General features: G+C 55.6%; 9 protein-coding genes across 9 annotated transcripts; 4 read left to right on the plus strand and 5 right to left on the minus strand.

Moving 5' to 3' along the window:
* Window positions 1–1,497: 1,497 nt before the first annotated feature.
* Window positions 1,498–5,765, minus strand: SETTUDRAFT_125903 (uncharacterized protein). Its single transcript, XM_008023848.1, has 3 exons — window positions 5,333–5,765; window positions 5,172–5,238; window positions 1,498–4,968 (listed from the first exon to the last, which is right to left on the minus strand). Exons 1-3 carry the CDS (start codon window positions 5,700–5,702, stop codon window positions 1,626–1,628), a joined length of 3,780 nt encoding a protein of 1,259 aa, XP_008022039.1. The 5' UTR covers window positions 5,703–5,765; the 3' UTR covers window positions 1,498–1,625.
* A 703-nt stretch (window positions 5,766–6,468) lies between these two features.
* Window positions 6,469–7,856, plus strand: SETTUDRAFT_182650 (uncharacterized protein; the record flags this gene model as incomplete). Its single annotated transcript, XM_008023849.1, has 3 exons — window positions 6,469–6,508; window positions 6,571–7,545; window positions 7,640–7,856. The coding sequence occupies 3 exons, from the start codon at window positions 6,469–6,471 to the stop codon at window positions 7,777–7,779; spliced, it is 1,155 nt and encodes a 384-aa protein (XP_008022040.1). The 3' UTR covers window positions 7,780–7,856.
* A 173-nt stretch (window positions 7,857–8,029) lies between these two features.
* SETTUDRAFT_175248 (uncharacterized protein) lies at window positions 8,030–10,008 on the minus strand. Its single transcript, XM_008023850.1, has 2 exons — window positions 8,712–10,008; window positions 8,030–8,651 (listed from the first exon to the last, which is right to left on the minus strand). The coding sequence occupies exons 1-2, from the start codon at window positions 9,990–9,992 to the stop codon at window positions 8,280–8,282; spliced, it is 1,653 nt and encodes a 550-aa protein (XP_008022041.1). The 5' UTR covers window positions 9,993–10,008; the 3' UTR covers window positions 8,030–8,279.
* A 231-nt stretch (window positions 10,009–10,239) lies between these two features.
* On the plus strand, window positions 10,240–13,497 carry SETTUDRAFT_145668 (uncharacterized protein). The gene is made up of 3 exons (XM_008023851.1): window positions 10,240–10,773; window positions 10,834–11,301; window positions 11,346–13,497. Exons 1-3 carry the CDS (start codon window positions 10,548–10,550, stop codon window positions 13,259–13,261), a joined length of 2,610 nt encoding a protein of 869 aa, XP_008022042.1. The 5' UTR covers window positions 10,240–10,547; the 3' UTR covers window positions 13,262–13,497.
* A 141-nt stretch (window positions 13,498–13,638) lies between these two features.
* SETTUDRAFT_145673 (uncharacterized protein) lies at window positions 13,639–15,499 on the minus strand. The gene is made up of 3 exons (XM_008023852.1): window positions 15,081–15,499; window positions 13,983–15,009; window positions 13,639–13,881 (listed from the first exon to the last, which is right to left on the minus strand). Exons 1-3 carry the CDS (start codon window positions 15,385–15,387, stop codon window positions 13,752–13,754), a joined length of 1,464 nt encoding a protein of 487 aa, XP_008022043.1. The 5' UTR covers window positions 15,388–15,499; the 3' UTR covers window positions 13,639–13,751.
* A 1,042-nt stretch (window positions 15,500–16,541) lies between these two features.
* On the minus strand, window positions 16,542–17,507 carry SETTUDRAFT_167075 (uncharacterized protein). The gene has a single exon (XM_008023853.1). The coding sequence runs from the start codon at window positions 17,452–17,454 to the stop codon at window positions 16,894–16,896; it is 561 nt and encodes a 186-aa protein (XP_008022044.1). The 5' UTR covers window positions 17,455–17,507; the 3' UTR covers window positions 16,542–16,893.
* Window positions 17,508–17,757: 250 nt separating this feature from the next.
* On the plus strand, window positions 17,758–18,075 carry SETTUDRAFT_25413 (uncharacterized protein; the record flags this gene model as incomplete). The annotated part of the gene is made up of 2 exons (XM_008023632.1): window positions 17,758–18,000; window positions 18,064–18,075. The coding sequence occupies 2 exons, from the start codon at window positions 17,758–17,760 to the stop codon at window positions 18,073–18,075; spliced, it is 255 nt and encodes an 84-aa protein (XP_008021823.1).
* Window positions 18,076–18,453: 378 nt separating this feature from the next.
* On the minus strand, window positions 18,454–19,147 carry SETTUDRAFT_25414 (uncharacterized protein; the record flags this gene model as incomplete). The annotated part of the gene is made up of 3 exons (XM_008023633.1): window positions 18,454–18,794; window positions 18,869–19,067; window positions 19,133–19,147. 3 exons carry the CDS (start codon window positions 19,145–19,147, stop codon window positions 18,454–18,456), a joined length of 555 nt encoding a protein of 184 aa, XP_008021824.1.
* A 428-nt stretch (window positions 19,148–19,575) lies between these two features.
* Window positions 19,576–20,399, plus strand: SETTUDRAFT_167077 (uncharacterized protein). Its single transcript, XM_008023854.1, has 4 exons — window positions 19,576–19,751; window positions 19,828–20,046; window positions 20,112–20,206; window positions 20,259–20,399. The coding sequence occupies exons 2-4, from the start codon at window positions 19,848–19,850 to the stop codon at window positions 20,289–20,291; spliced, it is 327 nt and encodes a 108-aa protein (XP_008022045.1). The 5' UTR covers window positions 19,576–19,751; window positions 19,828–19,847; the 3' UTR covers window positions 20,292–20,399.
* The last annotated feature ends 74 nt before the right edge of the window (window positions 20,400–20,473 follow it).

The raw sequence follows: 20,473 nt of genomic DNA on the forward strand, positions 1-20,473 counted from the left end.
CCCAGCCAGGTCAACGGCACTGTGGAATCTGTGGGAGAGTGGGCCATAACGCCCGTACGTGCCAAAAAGATGTAGAAGAAGATTCTATGTTAGATGCAAGTGAGTCGTACGAAGCATCTATAGCTAGTGTAGAGTAATTCAAGTTTTCATATGTGATGTTCGCGATGCCAAGAAAAAGTGGCACACTCGGTGGGGTGGCACTCTCGGTGGTGGAATACGTTATATATATATATATAAACAGCACAGGAATACTTAGGCTGGAATTGCGAGATGGTTGAATAGTTGAATCGTTTACTGGCTAGATGGATATATCTGTCCGTACATACATACATACATATATATACGCTGGTAAAACAGATACAGACAGACGTTGATATGACAGATACGGACAGATGTTGAGATGACAGAGTGCGGGTGAGGAAGAAAGAGGAGATTGAGATTGAGATTGAGAGAGAAGGATGGAATAAGAGAGATGGATGGATACAAAGTGGTATTGTAGTGGTAATGTAAGAGAGCAGAATATGATGTGATATGATATGGTATGATGTACGGTAAGGGGGAGGCGAGGCGAGGCGAGGCGATAGAATGAGATAGTACAGCACAGCACAGCGCAGAGACCCACAGCACAGAGCCTTTGGAAATTCATGCCTACAAAAACAGACAAGAGAAAACAGACAAGAGAAGAAGAAGAAGAAGAAGAAGAAGAAGAAAAAAAAATTCTCTACAATCCGATACCAGGAATATCATGCTAGCAATAAACGAGTAAGCGACCAAATAACCTAACTAAGTGATTACCCCCTTCCCTCGTCCTTTGACGATAGATCTGAAAATCCTAAAGTCAAGATATTTCGCCCGTGCACGGTATGTGTGTAGCACTACATAGCATGGTGGAATGTATGTCTTTCTCCTTGTCTTTCTCTTTCTCTTTCTCCTTCTGCTTTTTGTACGTACATGTACGCAGGTATATGTAGCCATATATATGGACGTGTATGTAGGGTTACGTGTGCGTCGATATGTACATGTGTAGGCAATGTAGTGTATCTGTGTCTGTATCTGTGTCTGTGTAAATGGATAGTCAGTGTGGGCAGGATACATACGACAGACTAGAAATCCAGCCATGTGATGAGACGAGGAAAGGCGATGGGAAAGAAGATGGGGAGAGATGAGAGAGAGAGAGAGAAGAAGAAGAAGAAGAAGAAGAAGAAGAAGAAGAAGAAGAAGAAGAAGAAGAAGAAGAAAGAACCACATAAATATCCCTCAATATATATAAAAAAAACCCCCGACCAAGTACATACATACGCCAGAAGTATGCAAAAAGTGATATATGTAATAACACAAAGACGACTGATGATGATCATGACAATGATAAACACCAATCCAGGGAGGTGAGGGATCTTTTTTTTTCTTCTCTTTCCTAAATTTTGTCTTTGGAAAAAAAAAACTAGAAAAAAACCTCTTGTCAACCACCCCCCCCCTCTCCCCCTCCCTCTTCCACCTCCATAATATGCACAACCGGAAAAAAAACACCAATCCAGTTCCAGTTCCAGTTCCTTTGACCTTGGTTTGGCTTCCCTACAATTCCGACAATGCCTACATACAACCTCAAATCCGCCTTCCTCCTGCCATTACTCTTCCATCTTGTCAGTGTCCTTGGTAGAGGAGTCGTCCTTGGCAGGCTCCTTTAGGAACTGCGCGCGAAAGTCTGCGTTGCTCTTTGGCTCGACCGGGCCCGCGAGAGCGCTCTTGGGAATCATGGGCCGTCCGAGACCAGGCTTGCCTCGTCCGCGACCGCCGCGGGGAGCAGTGGGGCGACTGACGCGGTTGGGCTGGACAAAACTGGTGCTTGGCCTCCACTCTCCCTTTTGTTTGTTGAGATCCTGAATTGTTCCAATGCGGAGTTTCCTTCCCTCGAATTCCTTTCCTTCAAGTGCAAACTGGGCCTTGCCGGCTCCTTCGATAGTCGTGAATTCGATAATAGCACCGCCGTGGTGGGGTTCAAGCTTGATCTTCTTGAAGCCGTATTCCTCGACGAGCGGCTTGATACGCACGTCGGGAACGGTATCGGGAAGGTTGAGAATGGCGATAGATCGGTCCATGAAAGATGCAGGCTTAATGGCCGCTTCGGAAGGTGCGTCGCCCTGTGCAGAACTTGATGCTGCCGGGTTCTCCAGAGTCGACTGCGTCTTGGGCTTGGTAGCAGGTCGATCAGTTGCAATCTCAACCATGAGTTTGAAACCATGAAACTCGTTCTCGTGCATCTCCGCCACAGCGGCATCGGCACTCGCCTTGTCCTCATAGACAATGTAGCAGAATCCACGGTTGTTGCCCGTCGGCTTGATAATGGGACATTTTATCCTCTCGATTTTGCCAAATTTGGCAAACGTCTCTCGGACTTCACGCTCCTTGACCTTGAAACTGAGATGCCAGATGTATAATTCGCGGCCCTCGGCAGTTGCGTTGTCACGTTTCTTCTTAGCATTGGGATCGGAAATCTTCGAGACGAGCTTCAAGCCCTCAACGTCGGTACCATCTAGTTGTGTTGCCGCAATGGCTGCTTCGGCCGAGGCAAACTGTACGTAGCAAAAACGGCGGTGTGCGTCATATTTGAGAGACGGGAACCGGATGCCGACAATCTCTCCGAATGGACAGTAGAGCTTTCTCAGCCATGCTTCGTCAGCATGGGCGGGATAGTTTGTGACGTATAGCGTTGTGCTCTGGCCCCGCTCAATCGAAATCTCGTGGCCGTCAAAGCCCTTGGCCTCTTTGGTCAACGCATAGTCAGCTTCCTCTGGAGTCTCAAACTCAACAACAGCTGTTAGGCTATCCTTTTCTTCCTTCAGTACCAGGTTCCGCACAGTGCCGGCATCAGTGAAGAACTGGCGTATCCGGTTTTGTGGCGTGTTGGCAGGTAGCTTCTTGACGATAATCGAAGTATGCTCGCGGTCTCGTTTGGGTCCTGCGGAGCGAGCCTCGGAGGGTGCCTCGCTAGCCACTCTAGCCTCGCCGTTGACCACAGTCTTGGGAGCCTCTGCGTCCCTGTGCTTGCTCTTTTTCAAGACTGCCTCTTCATCGCCGTCTTCCCGCTTGCGCTTGCCTGAAGCATCTGCCGCCTGGCTGTCTGGCGTGTCTTGTGGCACAGCTGTCGCGGCGGCGTGTGCACATTCCTTTTCTCTGCGAACCGAAACGATGCGCTCAGCTCTCCGTCCCTCCATGGCAGCACTTCGCACCTTGAGAGCCGTCTCGTGCTGCTCGCAATGGTTGACGTACATTTCGATAAGCGGTTCTGGGTGATCGATGGTGTGCAGGCGCTTCATGGCGCGCTCCAAGACTGCTGTCGCAAGAGTAGGCGGCAGAAGCTGGTGCCCTGCATTCTGCTTGTTTCGAGCCGAATGCGGCGCCCAGATCAGCATCTCAAATATGTAGTAGCGATACCAAAAGTCATACGAGTCTTCTTGGTGTTTTGCGACTGACTCGTGGATCTGCCGAGCTTGATCAATGTCGCCTCGCTGCAGCCAGAACTTGACATGGGTACGCTCAAGCCGGTATTTCGGGTCGGTCCATTCCCTGCCGTGCTTCTTCATGCCGACTTCGCGGACAAACTCTAGTGCAGACCGGATGCCAACCTCTGCCACATCCACGTCGTCCTCTGTTGCTCGGGGGTCGTTGAATGCCCTCCGGCGCAAGTAGCCACACCAGGCAAGCTGTACCTTGATGAGCTCATCCAAGTCTGTGTGTTCCAGCAGGCCCGATCCAGTCGCGGTGTGTTTGACGAGTTCGAGGTCCTCGAATGGCTTGTTCTCGGCTTCGAGCGTAAGTAACCGGTGGGACCATAGCGCTCCGGACCATGGGCAATGGCGCGTCGCGCGTTCCAGGACATTTAGCAGGTCAACAGAACGATTGTCTTGCCAGACCAGGAACTCGACGTGGTCTTCCCACAGCGATGGATCGACGGGAAAACGCAGTGTGGCCCGTTCATAGAGCGCATTGACGAGGTGGAAGCTGTAGACACCCATGGTCCGCTTCTCCCACTTGAGGTACCGGGTCATGGCGCTGTACTCGGCGGCCTGATCGCCTGCCTGGATGGCCTGCAGAAGCTTAAACTCATATTCCTCGCGATTGGCGTACTGCTGCTTAATGTGCGTGTTTTTCTGCACGGCATCATCCATGACCTGTTCGTAGTGGCTCTGGTTGTACCTAGAGTTAAAGGACGAGTATCTCGACAGCGTGTTTGCCCATGTAGCATGGGGCTGGCCCAGACGCTCGTTGTAAATGGCAGCTACTCTCTTGGCCTTTTCTTGACTGAAGCCGCCGCGCTCAAGGTCTTCTTCTAGCACTTGCAGGTAGCGATCCCACACCAGGTTACTCTCTTGGAGATTGTATTTGACGCGCTCGGCGCCCTGCTGCAATACATCTAACAAGTGTTGAGGCTGAAATAGCTCCCGGCCAATAAGGCGCTCTTCTTCAGGCCACTCTTCTGGCGGCACCTGCTCCCACGAGCAAGCGACTAGATAGCTCACATGTTCGCCGTACGCTGCCCACAGCTTGGCGCTGTAGGGCTCTTCCTGGGTGGCCTGCTTGTGCAGCTCCAGCACGCCCATTCGCTCCTCGACGTCTCTTGCCAGCGTCTTTTCGTCGTTCAGTCGGTAGTGCCACAGCAGCTCGCCCAGCGGGTACTTGTCCGACATGGTCTTGTAGGCATCGCGCAGTGTCTGGACGAGCTCGTATGCGTTGGGGTCGGCGTCAAAAGACGTGAGGTGGTTCTGCAGGCCTTGGTGCAGCGTGGTGACGAGCGAGACGTGGCTGTAGTAGTCAAAGGGGTTTTCCAGCAGCGTCTTGTCGAGCTGGTTGAGCCAGTCAATGAGCTGCGGCTCCAGGGACCGTGTGACGAAATTGCGCGGTCGCGGCGAGGCCTCGGACATGATGCTGGCGACCGACTCGCCCGAGAGGTTCTGGCCGAGGTGTTGCAGTCTGGAGGGTGGTCAGTCTCTGGTGTTGTCGGGTGCAAACGGCGTGTTTGCACCGGGCAGCCGCTACCGGGCCAGGGCGCTGCGCTCACGTCACGTCACGTCACGCAACTGGGACATGGCATGTGCAGGCGCCCCGCAGACATGCAAGGCGTGGTGTAAGCGGCGACGGCGGCCAGGTCGCGGGGCATTGGGGACAGGACTTACGTTACTGGGCGCTGGTGGACGCCCGAGCTCTGGCGCGCAGCCTGCTGATGCTGCATGCTAGCAAGGTCTGGTGGAGGGTTAGCAGGCGCGGGTTAAGTGGCACGACACACTATGCGTGCCCTGCATAGGCCCAGGTCAAGTCGCCTGCAGCGGGCACGTACCTGCGAGAGTGTCCATGCCGGGCGTCGACGTCTGGCGGTACATGGGATTCGGCGGCGTCACGCGCGACTCGTGGGGCGACGAGACGTGCTGGGGCGTGCCCATGGCGCTGTGTATCGGGCGTGCGCCGTTCGCAGCGTGCGAGAAGGCGGGCGACGGGCCGCGTGAATGCACATGCTGGGGCGGCGGCGCGGGCGACGACATGACGTGCTGGCTGAGGCCGGAGGGAGTGCGCGATGGCATCTGGCGCCTCGTGCGCTTGCCCGGCGAGCGCAGCAGAGATGGCGACAACGCGGCGGGCGGCGGCGCGGGCTGGGGTGTAGGGGTGCCCGCAGGCGAGTCGGACGGCGACAGCAGCGAGTTGATGTCCATGGCGGCGGCGGCGGCGGCGGCGGCGTGGGGCTGGCTGGCTGCGATGCGATGCGACCAGAGCGTGCCGCGTACTCGTGCAGCCCTCCCCTCAATGCGCTGGGCGTGTGGCTCCCGAGTTCTCTTTCTACCGTCGCGAGCAGCAGGGACACGGCGGCATCGAATCCCGCGTAGCGAACGGCATGGGACGAGCACAGAGGGGCGGCGCGCGGAGCAGGGGCGGATGCGCAGGGCGAGGGCAGCGGCAGCGGGCGGCGAGGGCAGGGGGGAATGCGAGGGCGAGGGCGAGGGCGAGAGGGCGAGGGCGAGGGCGAGAGGGCGAGCAGGCGTCTCGTCGACGGCGTCGTGGGTGAGAAGGCCTGCCACTGTCTGGTCTAATAGAAGAAAAGGTGCTTAGGTGCACCACACGCGCTTGGGCCCGCGACTAATCAGGCAATGATGCAGCACCAGCAACTCGGCCCTCACCACCAGCCACGCGCGCGTCCCTGGCCTGGCCGTCGACAGAGAGCCGGTGCCGGTGCGCGCGCGTGTGTGTGCAGCTGCACATGCCATGGCAGCCACGCCCGTCTGGTGGCGCCGCGACGACGTGCGCGAGACGGCCAGCTGCACATTTCTTCTGAGGCTTGATCGCCTGGCGGAGATCTGCCGAGACTCTCCACCCCTGCAAGCGCCCAGCCTGTGGCCGCAACCACAGAATTTCCCGCCAGCTTCCCATATCACCACCACCACCGCCATCCCCGCCGCACCCATTGCGGCGCCAGGCTGCACCATGACCGCCCGAATACCCCCGCCGCGCCTGGCACGCCCAGGTACGCCGCCGTCCTGCTGTGCAAGCCCGCACCAGCACCGTTACTGACTGTCTACGCCCCAGCCCTCGCCGTCCTGCGTCCTCGCCCTCGCCCCCGCCCCCAGTGGCTCCCCTGCATCGCCCACCGCAATGCCTCGTCGCCTGGCCGCAGCAATGCCTATGACGACCTCTCCAATCCCATCCTCGAAGAATATCTGCAGAAGAAGGAGCGCGAATCAGCCCCGCGAGACGGCAACACCCGGCCAGTGCGGCCTACCCCTCGCCTTGGAGGCCTCCCCACCCACCCCTCTTCGCTCTTCCTCCCCGAACGCGAGATCCCCGGATGGCGCGACGACCTGAGTGCCGCCGAAAAAGAGAAGTTGCAGGCGCGGTACAGGCGCCGCCAGGAACAGGCCGCCGAGCAGCAAGACCGCCAGCTCATGAACATGACGCTCGACCCCGACCAAAACGCCCGCAAGCGCCTCGAACGCAAGCTCGTCATCTCGGGTGTCAAGCGCCACGGCCGCACGACCAAGGCGGAAAAGCTGCTCCGCACCGAGCGCCAATCGCTCTTCAAGTCGCACTTTCTGCCCACATCGACCAAGAAGCTGCAAAAGGTAGTCAACCAGATCGCCGGCAAGACGGTCTCAGAGGCCCTGGTCCAGCTCCGCTTCTCCAAGAAGAAGATTGCCCGCGACGTAATCAAGGGTCTGGAAATTGCCCAAAATCAAGCCATTCTAGCCCGTGGAATGGGCCTGGCCGGCGAGTCAGCCGCTGTCTCGCGCTGGAATAAGCAACGAGAGGCGACGGATGCGGGGAAGCCGAAGGACACCTGGGACTACAAGACATCGACCGACGCCTCTGACGCAGCCCCCAAGAAGCCAAAGGTGCCCTTTTTCAAGGACACGGAGATTGAGCTCAAGGACGGCCGCAAAAAGCTCGTCCGCGACCCCAGCGAGATCTACATTGACCAGGCATGGGTCGGTCCCGGCGAGAGCTGGAAGTCGCCAGAGTTCAGGGCTAGAGGCGCCATTAACATGCTGAAACACCGCACTACAAGTAAGTCGATGTCGACATCCATCACGTGACTTGCAACACGCCTTACCCCTTGGACACGTGACATTTACACGATACTAACAATCCTCCCCAACAGGCTTCTCCCTCCTCCTCAAAGAAGAAAAGACACGCATGCGCATCTCAGACGAAATCAAGAAGAAGCGCGACAACCGCAAACTGTGGGTCGCTCTACCCGACCGACCCGTCACCTCGCAACGCCAGTTTTGCCTCTGGTAAGCCTGACACCAATCTTTAACCACTTTTTTTTTTAGATGTATACAATACATCCGCCGACGCAAGCGAAATCGGCGTGTACAATATATTACCTGAACACGCACGATTTGATTTAGTCATTGTTCTGAGTGACATGAACCACACTTCCTCTTCTTCTACCACGAACAACGACCAGAGTGACATGAACACATTTCTATTTTTTTTTCCTGGTAAAAAAAACAAACTCTCCCGTTCATTTCCCCTATGGGCAACCATCGCCATGCTTCACCCCAGGTTCCATGATACATGCTCTCGGCCGTTCGCTTTCCCGATTTTTTTTTTACATTCACATTTCCCTTTCCGCCTACGATATCGCAACTCTTATATATAGCAAGGGCCAAGGACGAGCGAAAAAAAAACAAAACAAGAAAGAAGAAAAGCTACCTTGAAAAAAAAACAGACGCCATCGCTATGCAAATCCAGTATTTCGACCAGAAGGGGGGAGCTCATGAAAGCGGGCAATTCTAGGTCAAGGCGTCTGCGCCATTACCGCCATCGCCGGCAGTCCCCACGCTACTAACCAGCATGTCCAACATACCCCTGACCTTCCAAGCATCCTGGCTCGCTTCGACGGTAACCTTTACGCGCTGCATGAGAGCGAGCACGAGATCGTCGACCTCCTCGCTGCGCCCGAGCTGGTCGGCATACAAGTCGAGGACAACGAGAGCAACGTCGGTAGTAAGGCGCGTAATGCGGTAATCCGAAATGTTCTTGATACACCAGCGGAGAACGGGCTGCAGCGTCAGCGAGTCGCGGTTGCTGAGGGCAGCGCGCAGAGCAGAGCGGTGGCGTAGAGCCGTGAGCAGCGTAATGGATTGGTCGCGGGCGTTGCCTTCCTGCGTGGCGGATGAGTTTAGCAAATATACATGTAATAAGATAGAATAGACAAAACCTACTTTTGACTCGAGCACCATGTCCAGAGCTTGTGCGTACATGCCTTTTCGCAGGGCGTGAGCCCAGGGCTGGCCGGTGGTGATTTTGCCGCGAGCGTTTCCTTCAATGACAATGTCTGCGCTTTCGCCGGTGAAATCCTTGCCTCGGAGGCGCTTTTCCCAGCCCTTGCCTCGCTTCCGCTTCTTGCTCTTGTCGTACTCTTCAATCTTGCCTTCCATCAGGGCCTTCATTTCCTTTTCCCTTTCGCGCGCCTGGACCTTTTGCTCGCCAGAGAGGTGCGTCTTGATGGAGAGCAGCCCAGATTGCATGCCCACGGCAATGTGGCGATCCTCCTTTTGGCTAGGGATGACGTTGAGCGAGAGAATGGGCGAGGGGTATTTCAGTCCGCCCACGACGTTCCAGCCCGTGGTTTCAAACACCTTGACATGGCCATCCAGAGCACCAGATAGGAGGCGCTCGCCGTTGTTTGCTAGCGAAAGCGCCGTGACCGTCTTTTGGTGGTTGCGCAGCATGTGGATGGGCTTTGCAGCCACAATGTCCAAGACGCTGATGGTGTTGTCAGACGACGCGAGAACAGCGGTTCCAGAAGGCATGGGAAGAACCGCCTCAATAGGCGCAGCGTGCTTGAAGACCATGACGGCTTTGCCGCCCACTCGCGAATCCCACAGCCTGACCGTCTGATCGTAACTTCCAGACACAAGCAGTCCACTCTGCGCAGGCATAAACGTCCCGCTGCGCACGTAATCCTGATGGCCATCAAACTTCATCGTGCTCTTCTCGCTCGGCAGATCCCATAATCGCACTGTCCTGTCGTCCGAGCAACTCATCAAACCGGTCAGCTCTTGTGGGTTCCACTGTGTGACCCAGACGGGCTGCTTGTGCTCCTTCCATGTCTTGAGAATAGCCCTGCTCTTGACATCAAATGCCTGTATCACACCGCTGTCTCCTCCTGCAACCAGGATGCGGCCGTCGCGCCGTATGTTGCCCGAATGCGCAATGTCGTCGACGCCGAAGCGTGAGATGGTCTTGACCACTTTGCGGGTCTTTGTGGAGAATATTTGCACGCGCGATCCAGTCGTCACCGCAAACAGGTCCTGCGGCGCAGAAAGCGCATTTGCGGGCTGGGGCGGCGGTATGGAAATGTGCGTTACGGGCGACGAGTGCTGCGAAGGGTCGAGCCGCAGCTCAGAGGCGAAGGAATTCCAGTACTTTTGCTCCGACGTGAGTGTGGAAGGGCCTTTCGGCAGCTTCAGGGGCTGCACCAGTTGTACTTCGGCGGCCATTGTGCGTATGGAATGCGATCAATGCGCGTGAGGTTGCTCGTGTCGCGAGCTTTTCGGGTGGGACGAACTTTTCGGTGGAGCAACCAGTGGCGCTAACCCCATCGGGTAGTGGCGCAGTCTCGGCTTGAGTGCGGGCGCATGCCGATGGTTTGGTTCATATGTTGCCGTCACCCATCAGGGCCCCCCACACGCCCGTCCCGATGCTGACCCTCTCGCTCGCTTTGCACGTCTCACTCCTCCCCATTTTCTCACCAGCGCAAAATTTACTCGCCCCTATACGAGTGATGTGCGCCCGAGGCGCGGCTGATTAGCGTTGGCTGCCTAGAGGATCGCCGCCGACACCCAGTTCATCATTCCACGACGCCAGCCGCAGAGCCTTACCCTGACCTCGTCTCCATTTCACCCATGACTACGTCCTGTCATGCGACTCCCATATATCGACCGTTGTTTTATTCCTCTGTGTCTCGCCAAGCCACCAATGTTTGATTGCATGTCGCCTGGATAACCGCCATTGGAGTTCCCTAGTGTCAATCTATCCATCCGTAACACGCCGACATGACTGGTAACGCACTGGACAAGATGGACGAGTTCTTCGACTTTGCTGCGCTCGAGCATGATTCTGAGCTGCGCGCCATCAAAGCTTCCCACCAAGAGCAGACTGTGGCCTTTCAACCTACCAACAATGTCACCGCTACGGACTGGGCTACGGATCCAACAGCCTCGAGCCGTTCCGTCGATGGTACGCTGTACTGGGATGAACCTATGTACGATGCTCCCCAAGGTCTTTCCATTGGGCAGTCTGGCCAGCAATTACCATTGTCCGAGGCTTCTGAATGGCCAGTACCTGCTGTGGACCCCACATTAGACACGCCCGCTGGAGACCCATTACCTATAGAAGGCCTAGATGCTGTAGCCACGCCCTCATTATCGAGTGACGCCCCACATCACGATATCCCCTGTGCAGGTAATAATAGCATACTTGACGCAGGGGGGTTTGAATCTTCTCCGTCTTTGGACGAACAATCGGCAGCCCAGGCCAACACTTCTCCTGAACTGGCAACCTTGCCTACCGTCTCTACCGCGCCAACCCAGCAAACCCCTGGCGGCAGCTGGAAGCCTGCTTCAGCGAAACGCAAAGGTCCCCAAGGCCGCATCCCTGTCGAGGCCAAGCAGATCCTAGAAGAGGAGTTTGCTGCCAATGCCTATCCTTGCTCATGGGAAATGGACATTATTGCCCACCAAGCCAATCTTGACGTTAAGAAAGTCCGCAATTGGTTTAACAATACTCGATCAAGAAAGAAATATCAAGGTGCGTAGCCTTCAATACATCAGTTTCCGATGCTGACTTGACAGATGCACCAACCTCCATGCGAGATGGCCCGGCATCTGGAAAGCATGCGTTGAACGCACGACTTTCAAAAGATAGCCTGGAAAGCTTGGATATGCAAGTAGAGAGCGTACAGCCACCACAACCGCCACTGGCTCTATACCTTGCTCAGTCTTACCAAGAGGAGGGTCTGGCTTTATCTACAGTGCAAGCCGCAATTGATGAGCACTCGGTCAGTGGGAGCTGCCAGGACGATGAAATGTCGACATCGAGGCAAGGCCGAAGAGGCTCCGTCATCACATCCGTTGCTTCATCAGAAGGCACTGCACCAACCATCTATACAGTGTCGTCTAGCGGAAGTCGTAGTAACATTTCGTCGTTTGGTCGAGACCGGAGGCGTGGCAGACGCCGCATGGCATGGAAGGAGTCGCCTCGCCAGGCTATAAACGGCGTCAACAGCGCAGGCGAGCCACAGAAGGATCTGCCCTTCTTCTGCACTTTCTGTCCCCGAGCATTCAAAACAAAGTACGAGTGGATCCGCCACGAAGACTCGGTACACGCGCTGCGAACTACCTGGATATGTTGCGACACAAAATCAAACGCAGTTCTCCAAGCATGTCCGTTTTGTGGGCAGGCTCAGCCCGACGATGCACATCTGGCCGGACACAGATACCAGCAGTGTCGAAGCAAGCCTGAATCCCAACGAACTTTTTATCGCCGCGACCACTTCATTCAGCATCTGCATCATGTACACTTTGGCAACAGCAAACATCCATCGGTGCGGGTTGGATGCCAGGCGCGATTACTGGCTGCTGAAGGGCACAACTTTGGCTGCAAGGATCTCACCATGAAGTGGCGTCGCTTTGGTGCACCTATGAAGCGTGACGATCCTATGCTCCACTGTGGCTTCTGCGGTAAGAAGTCAACCGATTGGTCTGAGAGATGTGAGCACGTTGCCGAGCATCTCATCTCGCGTGAACTCAATCGTGCTGTTTGGTGGACCGAACGCAAAGAGAACCACCTGGAGAATCTTTACACTGCGTCGCCCTACGAATCCTTCCGTTGCCGGTACTGCCACAAGGTGTTTACCGATGTCAAAGAAATGATTGAGCACTCGCATTGCCGCGTCTGGAGCTGCCGGTTCCTGCGCAGCTTCGACGACGTCGCTGCCGACATTGCCGGGCCTGCTTTAAGCGCAGAATACACTTCTTCAAAGCCACACCACTGCCACTTGTGCGGCGCGGGATACCGCACATTCCACGTAGAACACGCACAGGACCAGCATCGGTACCGCTCATGTAACCAGGAATTCTACACCTCGGAAGACGCCTTTCTCCAGCACCTGCACAACTTCCACGGCGCGTCTCAGCCCGCGCTGCTCCGTGGAAACGGCGTCATCGAGCAGAGCTTCATGCGCAACAAGGGCGGTTCCTTCGAGCCCGTCGAGTTCAACGAGAGCCGCCAGCCCTGCGTCATGGACCTCGACGTCGCATCCGTAAACCCCTTTGTAGCTCCCGACACCGCTCGCCCTGCCCTCGCCGTCCCCCCCAAAAAACCACACACGAAATCGCTTTCGGTACCTAAAAAACCCCGCGACACAGCTCACCCGTATGGCCCCGCACCCCAGAAAACAACACATCGACAGCGCTCCGACACCGCTGCGTCAAAAGCTGAAAGCAGCACTCCGCGCTTCTTCCGCCTTGATACGCTTCTGCCCTTTAGAGCCTCTCGTGTTTTCTACTCGCGCCACGCCAGAGTCGCGGGTCTACCCAGAGACTCGCACGCTGTGCTCGAGGAAATGCAAAAGCCGCATGTTGCTACGCTGGCCATGAGCGCAGGCCTCGTCGGCATGGCGGCTGTGCGGTGGACCATCCGTCCAGAGAGAGATGTAGCAAGTGGATTGGTGGAACTGAGTCTTGATGCCGAGCTGGATTCCGAGTGATGCGCTGGTAGGTGTAGTGGTAATGGTAATGTGAGGGTATCAATATATATAGTATAGTATTGAAGGTCTGGTATATCGCTACACCGCGTGTGTCATATCCCTGCTGTGGGGATTCTTGATGCAACGGCACTTGTTGGATTTCACGGGGTAGGACAGGGTAATGGTTCCATATGCTGGGTTATGTAGGAAAACTAGATGCTGCTGCTGCTGCTTCTTTGGCGGCTGGTCTGCCAAAGCAACGATACTTATACCCTTTGAGCACTCACACATTGAATATATATGGTTCCTTCAGAAAGTATTTGTAGTAACCATACAATTGACTACACTATTTATTGTCTCAGTCACAAAAAGAGAGAAAGAGACCAGATGACTGGGATGTTTTCTTCTTCTTCTTCTTCTTCTTCTTCTTCTACTGCTGTCCAAGTAAATACTTCGTTCCTCAAAATACCTCGTTACTGGACTTCATCTCCTGCATACCACCGCCGTCCATCTACACAGCCTCGACGACACGGACGTCGCTCATGGTATCAAAGGGTGTAGCAGCACTTGCTGCATCGCTGCGCAGCGCCCACTGCAGCGTCTTTTCCAGAATGCGGCGGCCGGTATGTTCAAGCTGTAGCCTGTGCGGATATGTTAGCCAAGCCCATATCTCGTGTTCTCTTTATTTCTTTCTCTCTTTCTCTTGATGGAATATCAACAGGAGAAGGAAGTCAAAACTCACCAATGTCCCGCCCCCTTCACAACAACCACCTGACTCCCCCTAACCAGATACTCACGCGCATTATCCAGCGAAAGCCGCTGATCAAACGCAGGTTCATACTGGCCCATCATGAGCGTCGCAGGCGCTTTCAACGCACCCTGCAGCGCTGAGCTCGCGAGGGTGCCCGCAGACGACGAGGAGCGCATGGACGAAGCAGACGACGCGATATTGTACAGGGCAGCGGTTGTTTCGAGAGATTTATCCCACTTGCCAAAGATGAAGTTTTCGCGGTAAATACGTGTTTTCTCGTGCATGCCGCGGTCTGTGAGGCGGGCGCGCAGCGAGGCGCCGTAGGAAACTGCGTCGAGCGTTGTTTTTGAAGAAAGTTGTTCGAGAGCGGGACCCGTGGTAATGGCCATTGCTTCGGCGGCTTCGACGGCGTCCAGGGATGTGTTTGCTTGTTTGGATTGAGAAGAAGGAGAAGAAGGGGTTGAGGCCCCTTTGCCTAGGCTATGGAGGAGGCGCAGGAACCAGTAGTTGCCAAAGGTGGCAAGGGTGTTGTTGAGGGGCCAGGGGAGATGGAAGACGAAGATGTAGAAGGAGCGGCGGAATTGGTCGCGGATGGGTTTTAGGGCGTTGAGTCCGTTCTTGAGGAGCCGTGTATTCATGGGCGACGAGACCCATGTGTGCAGCATTTGCTTTGCGAGTTGGATCCTGTGCTCGGCGTTGGAGCGTTGCAGGCTGGGGATCACGCCGCCGGTGATGATCCAGTGGTCTGCTAGGACGTGAGCTTCGGAAGCGAGGCGCGCGCCGATGATGGCGCCCCAGTCGTGGGTTACGGCTACGGTTTTCTTGCCGTCGTGGAGGTACTGTTGCCGGATGGCAATCATGAATTCGCTCAGTGCTTCGAGCATTTCGTTGGCCCCGTAGCTGGGCAGGCTGTCTGAGCCTCCGTAGCCAGGGAGATCAACGGCAACGAGAATGGTGTCTTGTTGCAGCGAGGGAGATTGAAGAAGATGTTTCCAGATCATATAGGAATCGGGGAAACCTATTATCATTAGCATATCTCTCTCTCCAAAAAACCACTCAAACTCTCCAAAACTTCGTCCATTCACATACCATGTATGAAAACAGCCACATTCTTCTCTTTGCCAGCCTCTGCCGCCGCCCCCTCACGCACAACATAGTGTATTCTGCATCCGGCACTCGTTTCAAAAAACGCATGTCTGAACCCCGGCAGCGGCTCGCGATCCAGACTCCAAAAGCGGTCTTGAGCAGCCGCCAATTCGCGTTTTTCCTCCTCGCTGTCTCGAGCCCACAGCGCCCCGTTATGCACAACAGCCGATGTCCACACGCCGGCAAGACTGAACAGCCCGAACCCCAGCTTGAACCCGCTCCATGCCAGATTGCCCAGCTTCCCAGACATGGTTGGGGATAGAAAATGAGGGGTGGTGGTGGCGGTAGTGGTGGTTGCTCTGCTCGTGCTTATCTCCGAGGCTTCTCTTTTCTTTTCCGAGATGGTGCACCAACGCCAACACCGCCGAACCTGTCGCACCGTATGACAATGCAAACAAAGGAACCTGTTTATCGTCGAATCACCAGTAGCTGAATGTGCGTCGCACAATCGGACACCTTCTCCCGTCTCTTGTTTTTTCTCTTCGTCGACACCTCTCGTCACGGACGGACGTACGTGACACAAGTTAGTCTGCCAAAGGGGGGAAACAATAGGTAGCTAGGTAGGTAGCTAAGTAATTCTCGCTCGCTCGCTCGCTAAACAAAGAAAACCCGCGTCGTGACCCTGCTGCTGCGGCCGCCGCGGCCCAATCGTCAGTCGGGCCAATCGTCAGTCCAGCATGCAGTAATGCGGGAAGGAAAACTCGAGTTATCAACGAACAACGAAGAACGAAGAGAGAGAGAAAAAAAAAGAGGCACGTAGATAGGTAAGTAGGCAAGTAAATAGTTAAAGTGAGTAGGTAGCTCAGGTACATGCAAGAAGCCCAAGCCAATCTTTCCTCACAAGCCCTTTTCTTGCACACAAGAATCCCCGCCCCACGCCTCCCTCTATTTATCTGCCTCCCCTCGACCCCATTTGGCGCTTTGCCGTTTATCCCTCTTACCGCCTCCCATACGTAACTCGAGGTAACGAGCAAAGTTCAAGCTAAGGAAACCCGAGTAGTCATAGTCACGCACACTAAAGGCCTCCCCCAACTATAATGACTGCAGCACATGACTCTTTCTTTCTTGTTTCTGTTTTTTTTTGTTTTATTTCCGCCGCCTCGAGCTGTTGTCTCAGGTAGGGAGGTCAATGGCGTCATTGGCAACGAGTCCACGCGGCGCTGCAGTGCCGATCCAGGGTCCGACTTGAGCTGTGGCTGTGGCGCGGGTGGTGTGGTGGAGACGGCTCGGGGAAGTATAGTTGTGCATGTTATCGAGTGTGGGTTGCTGGGATATGGGTGTCGAGCATACATGTATGTATGTATGTCGATCAAGGGTTATCGGCATGCATGCAGTTGGTTGATCGGTGTAGGTGTACGCAAGGTATTGGGAAAAAAAGGGTGCCTTGGGTATCAGTATCAACGAAAATGTCCATGTGTGTGAGATTTGGCACACGAGAGAGCCTCCCTGTCGTCGCTGATCTTATATATACAACACAGACTTGTTGTTATTGTTCCACTTCTAGTGCATATGCCGCAATTCAGAGCACATGGAACATACAGACACAGCCCTGCTGCGCCCGTGAAGCAAAAAAGGATGGAGTCTGCGTCCCCACCAGTCGTGACATCGCAATGTCGGGTATCATAATTTCCTCACCGTTCAAAAACTGAGCCCAGCCCCGCCACACCAACCCCCCTTTCCCCTCCCATGACTATGCCAAAGTCGATTTCCAAACGCCCTCGTATTGTCTTTCTTGCGCCTAGCCAACCACCACCATTCATCGCCGTTTACCCTTTACCCGCTCCATAACCCTCAGCTCAGCACTGCGCTGCAACCTGAGATCCTCGAGCTCCCTCTCGACGGCCTTGTTCTTCTCGACGATTTCCCTTCTCCTCTCCATGCGCTCCCTGACCTCCTGCAGCTTGCTCCTAACGACGTCTTCCACCACTCTCTCAAGCTGCCCCGCATCCTCAATGCCATGCTCGCGGATGAAGCGATCGGCAAACTCCTGAACGGAATGCGGCGAGGGGCCCGGCCCACCAGTGTAGTATCCGTTCTTGTGCGTGAGATAGAGGCCCGGGATCGGCGAGCTGTGGGTGCGCAGATGCGACGACAATGCTATGGGTAGTTGCGCAGCCGAAATGGTAGGAATCTCCTGCGAGGGCTTGCGCGGCGAGGCTGCCGCTGGCGGATTGAGAATCAGCTCCATGAGACTGTTTTCAAAGCCCTCGTCGTAGCGCACCGTCGACGGCGAGAAGTCGACTATGGGCGATGTGAGGTCGGGCTCGTCGCGTGGCGTCAGCGGCGCGTTGCTCATAATGGTGTCTTCGTTGCTCATGGTGTGGAGTCAGGGGTCGCGGGTTCGCAAGGGGCGGTCGGCGACACGCAAAAAGCAGCGCAGTAATATCCGTCTGGGTTTTTTCTGGGATTTGGTGAAAGAATGCTGGGCACGCACGGGTGTGATGGAAGGGTGGTTTGCGACTATGGGAGAAGGCGCTGTGGATGCGTCATGACTAAGCTCGGCCTCCTGCACGCACCTCCGCGGTTCGCCCCAGTCTCCGCGACTTTGTTACGAAGCGCGACTTTCATTTGTGAGGAATCCCAGTAAACCATCGATTCAGCCCCGTAGTACACTGCAGCCATGGCCGACAAACTCCGCGCACAGCAACAGCTCGAGGCGCTCCAGGCGCGCTACATCGGCATCGGCAGCGCAGACACGAACAAACACGAATGGACGTCCAACATTGCGCGCGACTCGCTGTCGAGCTACGTCGGACACCCGCCTCTGCTGCAGTACATGAGTATTGGGCTGGGCCAGCCGCGCGAGAAGACGAGGCTGCAGCTGCTGGAAAGAATGGTCAGGCCGGTTGGGCCGCCGCCTGAGGTCAGTCCATGACAAAGCAAAAAACGAATCTGCCCAAACGCAGACACTGACACGAGAGAGCAGCAACAAGATTGATTCGAGATGGCATCTGAACTGGAAAACGTGAAATAAATTTGATTAAAGAACACCTCACTGCGCAAGAGAAAAAAAAAGGAAGGGGGGAAGAGGGAGGGGGAGGGGAAAGGCCGCTCCTGGTGCCGACACCACGGATGCATGCAAGGACAGTAGTCATGGCGACGTGGAAACCAACGACTGGCTACATGCCGCTTGTTTGAAACGGCTTCAAAGCTGATTCTATAGACATGCTCAGATCCATAGCAAACGCCGAGACGTGGTGGTGAGAGGAGCACACAGACGCGTCTACTCTAAATGAAGATAGCCCTGCTATCATGCTTCAAAAAAGCGGAGGCCAAATGATGAGTTTCGAAACTGCCTTGTTTTCTCGTCACGTCCTCAGTCGCTCTCGCTTCCCGTGCCCGCGGGGCCGTCGTCGTCATCCTCGACAACGTCTCCGCCCATCTGCATGGCAAACTCGCCCTTTTGCAGCATGCTCCTCAGCTCCTTGTTCCGCGGGTCGACGAGCTCGACGGGCTTGAGCTTGGCCTTGTTCCGTATTCTCGGATCGCATCCCGCGTCTAGGAGCATGGCGACGATGGATTGGCCGTGTTGCCAGACGTCCTGGTCGAGCGCATTGACGTAGCGTACGGCTTTGTGGAGGGGCGTGTCTTGTTCCATGCGGTCGATCTCGTCAATCTCGAGGCCTTCCTGGTCAAGCAGCATGTCGATGACCTCGACTGCAGAGGGGGAAGACAAGGCGTTAGCATCTCGATGGCCCAGCCCGCTGCCTGGGTTGTGTGCGGCTACTCACAGCTTCCGTACGTGGCAGCGACGTGAAGACAGCCGTTGCCCATGCCGTCCCGCGCATTGTTGAGTATGTCGGCAACATGGTCTTCGGGCTTCTTTCCCGACTTTGTCGCGGCCGCCGTCAGCTCCTTCAATGTGTCCTGCAGCAGTTCGGTGTTGTTGCGTCGGCAGGCTTCGAGAATGAGTTCGCGAGGAGAGGCTCCCTGGGGGGTCGTGGCAGGTGGTTAGCATGCAGCCGGCACACGGGCACAGAAAGCCGTCTACATACGTCTTCGTCGGCCATGGTGAAGCGTCTTCGCGTGGGAGTGCTCGCACAGTGGGAGGTGACTGGCACTGGGCTGGACGGGGGACAAGGGTTGGGTGGCTGACGGTTTGGGCGCACGCACGCGTGAATGTTTCGACTTGGTGCTGGCGGGGTACTTCGGAAGTGCTAACGGAAATAAGGTGACAGGGCCAAGGGCGGTGAGGAGCGAAGTGCAGGCGGCTGTCGTTGGGGATGCGTCCAAGGCGCTCGAGGGACGCAGCCAGTGAAGTTGGTGAGTGACGTGCCCTCGCCTTTCGCTCGCTGTCTCGCTGTCGCCGTCGCTGTCTCACTGCTGGCCAGGGAGGGGGGGCGAGGTGCATAAGCCCGCAATCTGAGACCGCCCAGTAAACATGTCGCCCCCTCCCCTCCCGACTTTGCCAGCCAGGTTGCGCCTTCTGCCTCCGCCCACGACTGGCTGCTGGTACCTCTCGCCCCGCACTTTGCCTCATCCGGCCCTAGCGCCATGGGGGGCCCGCCATAATCTTTTGACCATGGCGACTATCGCTGCCATCGCCCTCCGCTGCAAAGCCGCTCTGCATCCACACAACACAACACAACACACCACAGCCCGCCATGCTGCTCTGTAAGTCATCCATGCTTGCTTCTTCTTCTGCCCGCCCACACGCTGCCTGCAACCCCCGCCAACACACCCGCTCTAGTCTGCCCAACATGCAGCAACATGCTGCGCGTGTCGGCCGTCCCCCCAGGCGACCCTACGACTGAAGACTTCGTCGGCCAGAACCGCTTCGAGTGCCTGACGTGCCCCTACCACTTTGTCATCAACAAGCGCTACTACGAGCGCAAGTACATGAAGAAGAAGGAAGTCGAGGATATTCTGGGCGGAAAGGGTGCTTGGGACAATGTCGATAAGACGGAGGGTATGTCACACACCGAGAAAGAGAAAGTGAGATCCAGAGAAAGATCGACTAACGCCACAAAAAAGTCCAATGTCCAAACGAAAAATGCAGAAACCACGAAGCCTACTGGTACCAGCTACAAATCCGCAGTGCAGATGAGCCTATGACGGCTTTCTACAAGGTCAATTCAGCTTTGCTCCAGCACCACAAGACTCTTACTAACGACCAAACAGTGCACTCAATGCGCCAAGGAGTGGCGAGAATAAAAAACAGTTTGAATGGCTGTCACCGCATACGTTTGAGGAGTTTCTGGGTGCAAGTTGGATTTTTTTGTTTTTCGTTTTGGTAGATTTCTTGATTTTGGCATATACCCCCGGCTAACTTTTATCGAATGTGAAACAAAAAAGTACGAATATACATGCAAGGTGGCTGTATGTGTTGTGGACCC

Source organism: Exserohilum turcica, assembly GCF_000359705.1.
Source record: "Exserohilum turcica Et28A unplaced genomic scaffold SETTUscaffold_11, whole genome shotgun sequence".
In the NCBI taxonomy this organism is placed as follows: Eukaryota; Fungi; Ascomycota; class Dothideomycetes; order Pleosporales; family Pleosporaceae; genus Exserohilum; species Exserohilum turcicum.

Bases quoted from the DNA above. Each gene is read 5' to 3' on its own strand.
- SETTUDRAFT_145673 (XM_008023852.1), bottom strand. From the start codon at position 15,387: ATGTCTGGGAAGCTGGGCAATCTGGCATGGAGCGGGTTCAAGCTGGGG. The intron at 15,010-15,080 runs GTATGTGAATGG...TAATGATAATAG, and splicing joins TGTGGCTGTTTTCATACATG to GTTTCCCCGATTCCTATATG. The intron at 13,882-13,982 runs GTGAGTTTTGAC...ATATCCGCACAG, and splicing joins GTGAAGGGGGCGGGACATTG to GCTACAGCTTGAACATACCG.
- SETTUDRAFT_167075 (XM_008023853.1), bottom strand. From the start codon at position 17,454: ATGAGCAACGAAGACACCATTATGAGCAACGCGCCGCTGACGCCACGC.
- SETTUDRAFT_175248 (XM_008023850.1), bottom strand. From the start codon at position 9,992: ATGGCCGCCGAAGTACAACTGGTGCAGCCCCTGAAGCTGCCGAAAGGC. The intron at 8,652-8,711 runs GTAGGTTTTGTC...TCCGCCACGCAG, and splicing joins ACATGGTGCTCGAGTCAAAA to GAAGGCAACGCCCGCGACCA.
- SETTUDRAFT_167077 (XM_008023854.1), top strand. From the start codon at position 19,848: ATGCTGCGCGTGTCGGCCGTCCCCCCAGGCGACCCTACGACTGAAGAC. The intron at 20,047-20,111 runs GTATGTCACACA...GCCACAAAAAAG, and splicing joins CAATGTCGATAAGACGGAGG to TCCAATGTCCAAACGAAAAA. The intron at 20,207-20,258 runs GTCAATTCAGCT...ACGACCAAACAG, and splicing joins CTATGACGGCTTTCTACAAG to TGCACTCAATGCGCCAAGGA.
- SETTUDRAFT_125903 (XM_008023848.1), bottom strand. From the start codon at position 5,702: ATGGACATCAACTCGCTGCTGTCGCCGTCCGACTCGCCTGCGGGCACC. The intron at 5,239-5,332 runs GTACGTGCCCGC...ACCCTCCACCAG, and splicing joins CGGCATGGACACTCTCGCAG to ACCTTGCTAGCATGCAGCAT. The intron at 4,969-5,171 runs GTAAGTCCTGTC...ACCACCCTCCAG, and splicing joins GTCCACCAGCGCCCAGTAAC to ACTGCAACACCTCGGCCAGA.
- SETTUDRAFT_145668 (XM_008023851.1), top strand. From the start codon at position 10,548: ATGACTGGTAACGCACTGGACAAGATGGACGAGTTCTTCGACTTTGCT. The intron at 10,774-10,833 runs GTCTTTCCATTG...CTGAATGGCCAG, and splicing joins TATGTACGATGCTCCCCAAG to TACCTGCTGTGGACCCCACA. The intron at 11,302-11,345 runs GTGCGTAGCCTT...CTGACTTGACAG, and splicing joins ATCAAGAAAGAAATATCAAG to ATGCACCAACCTCCATGCGA.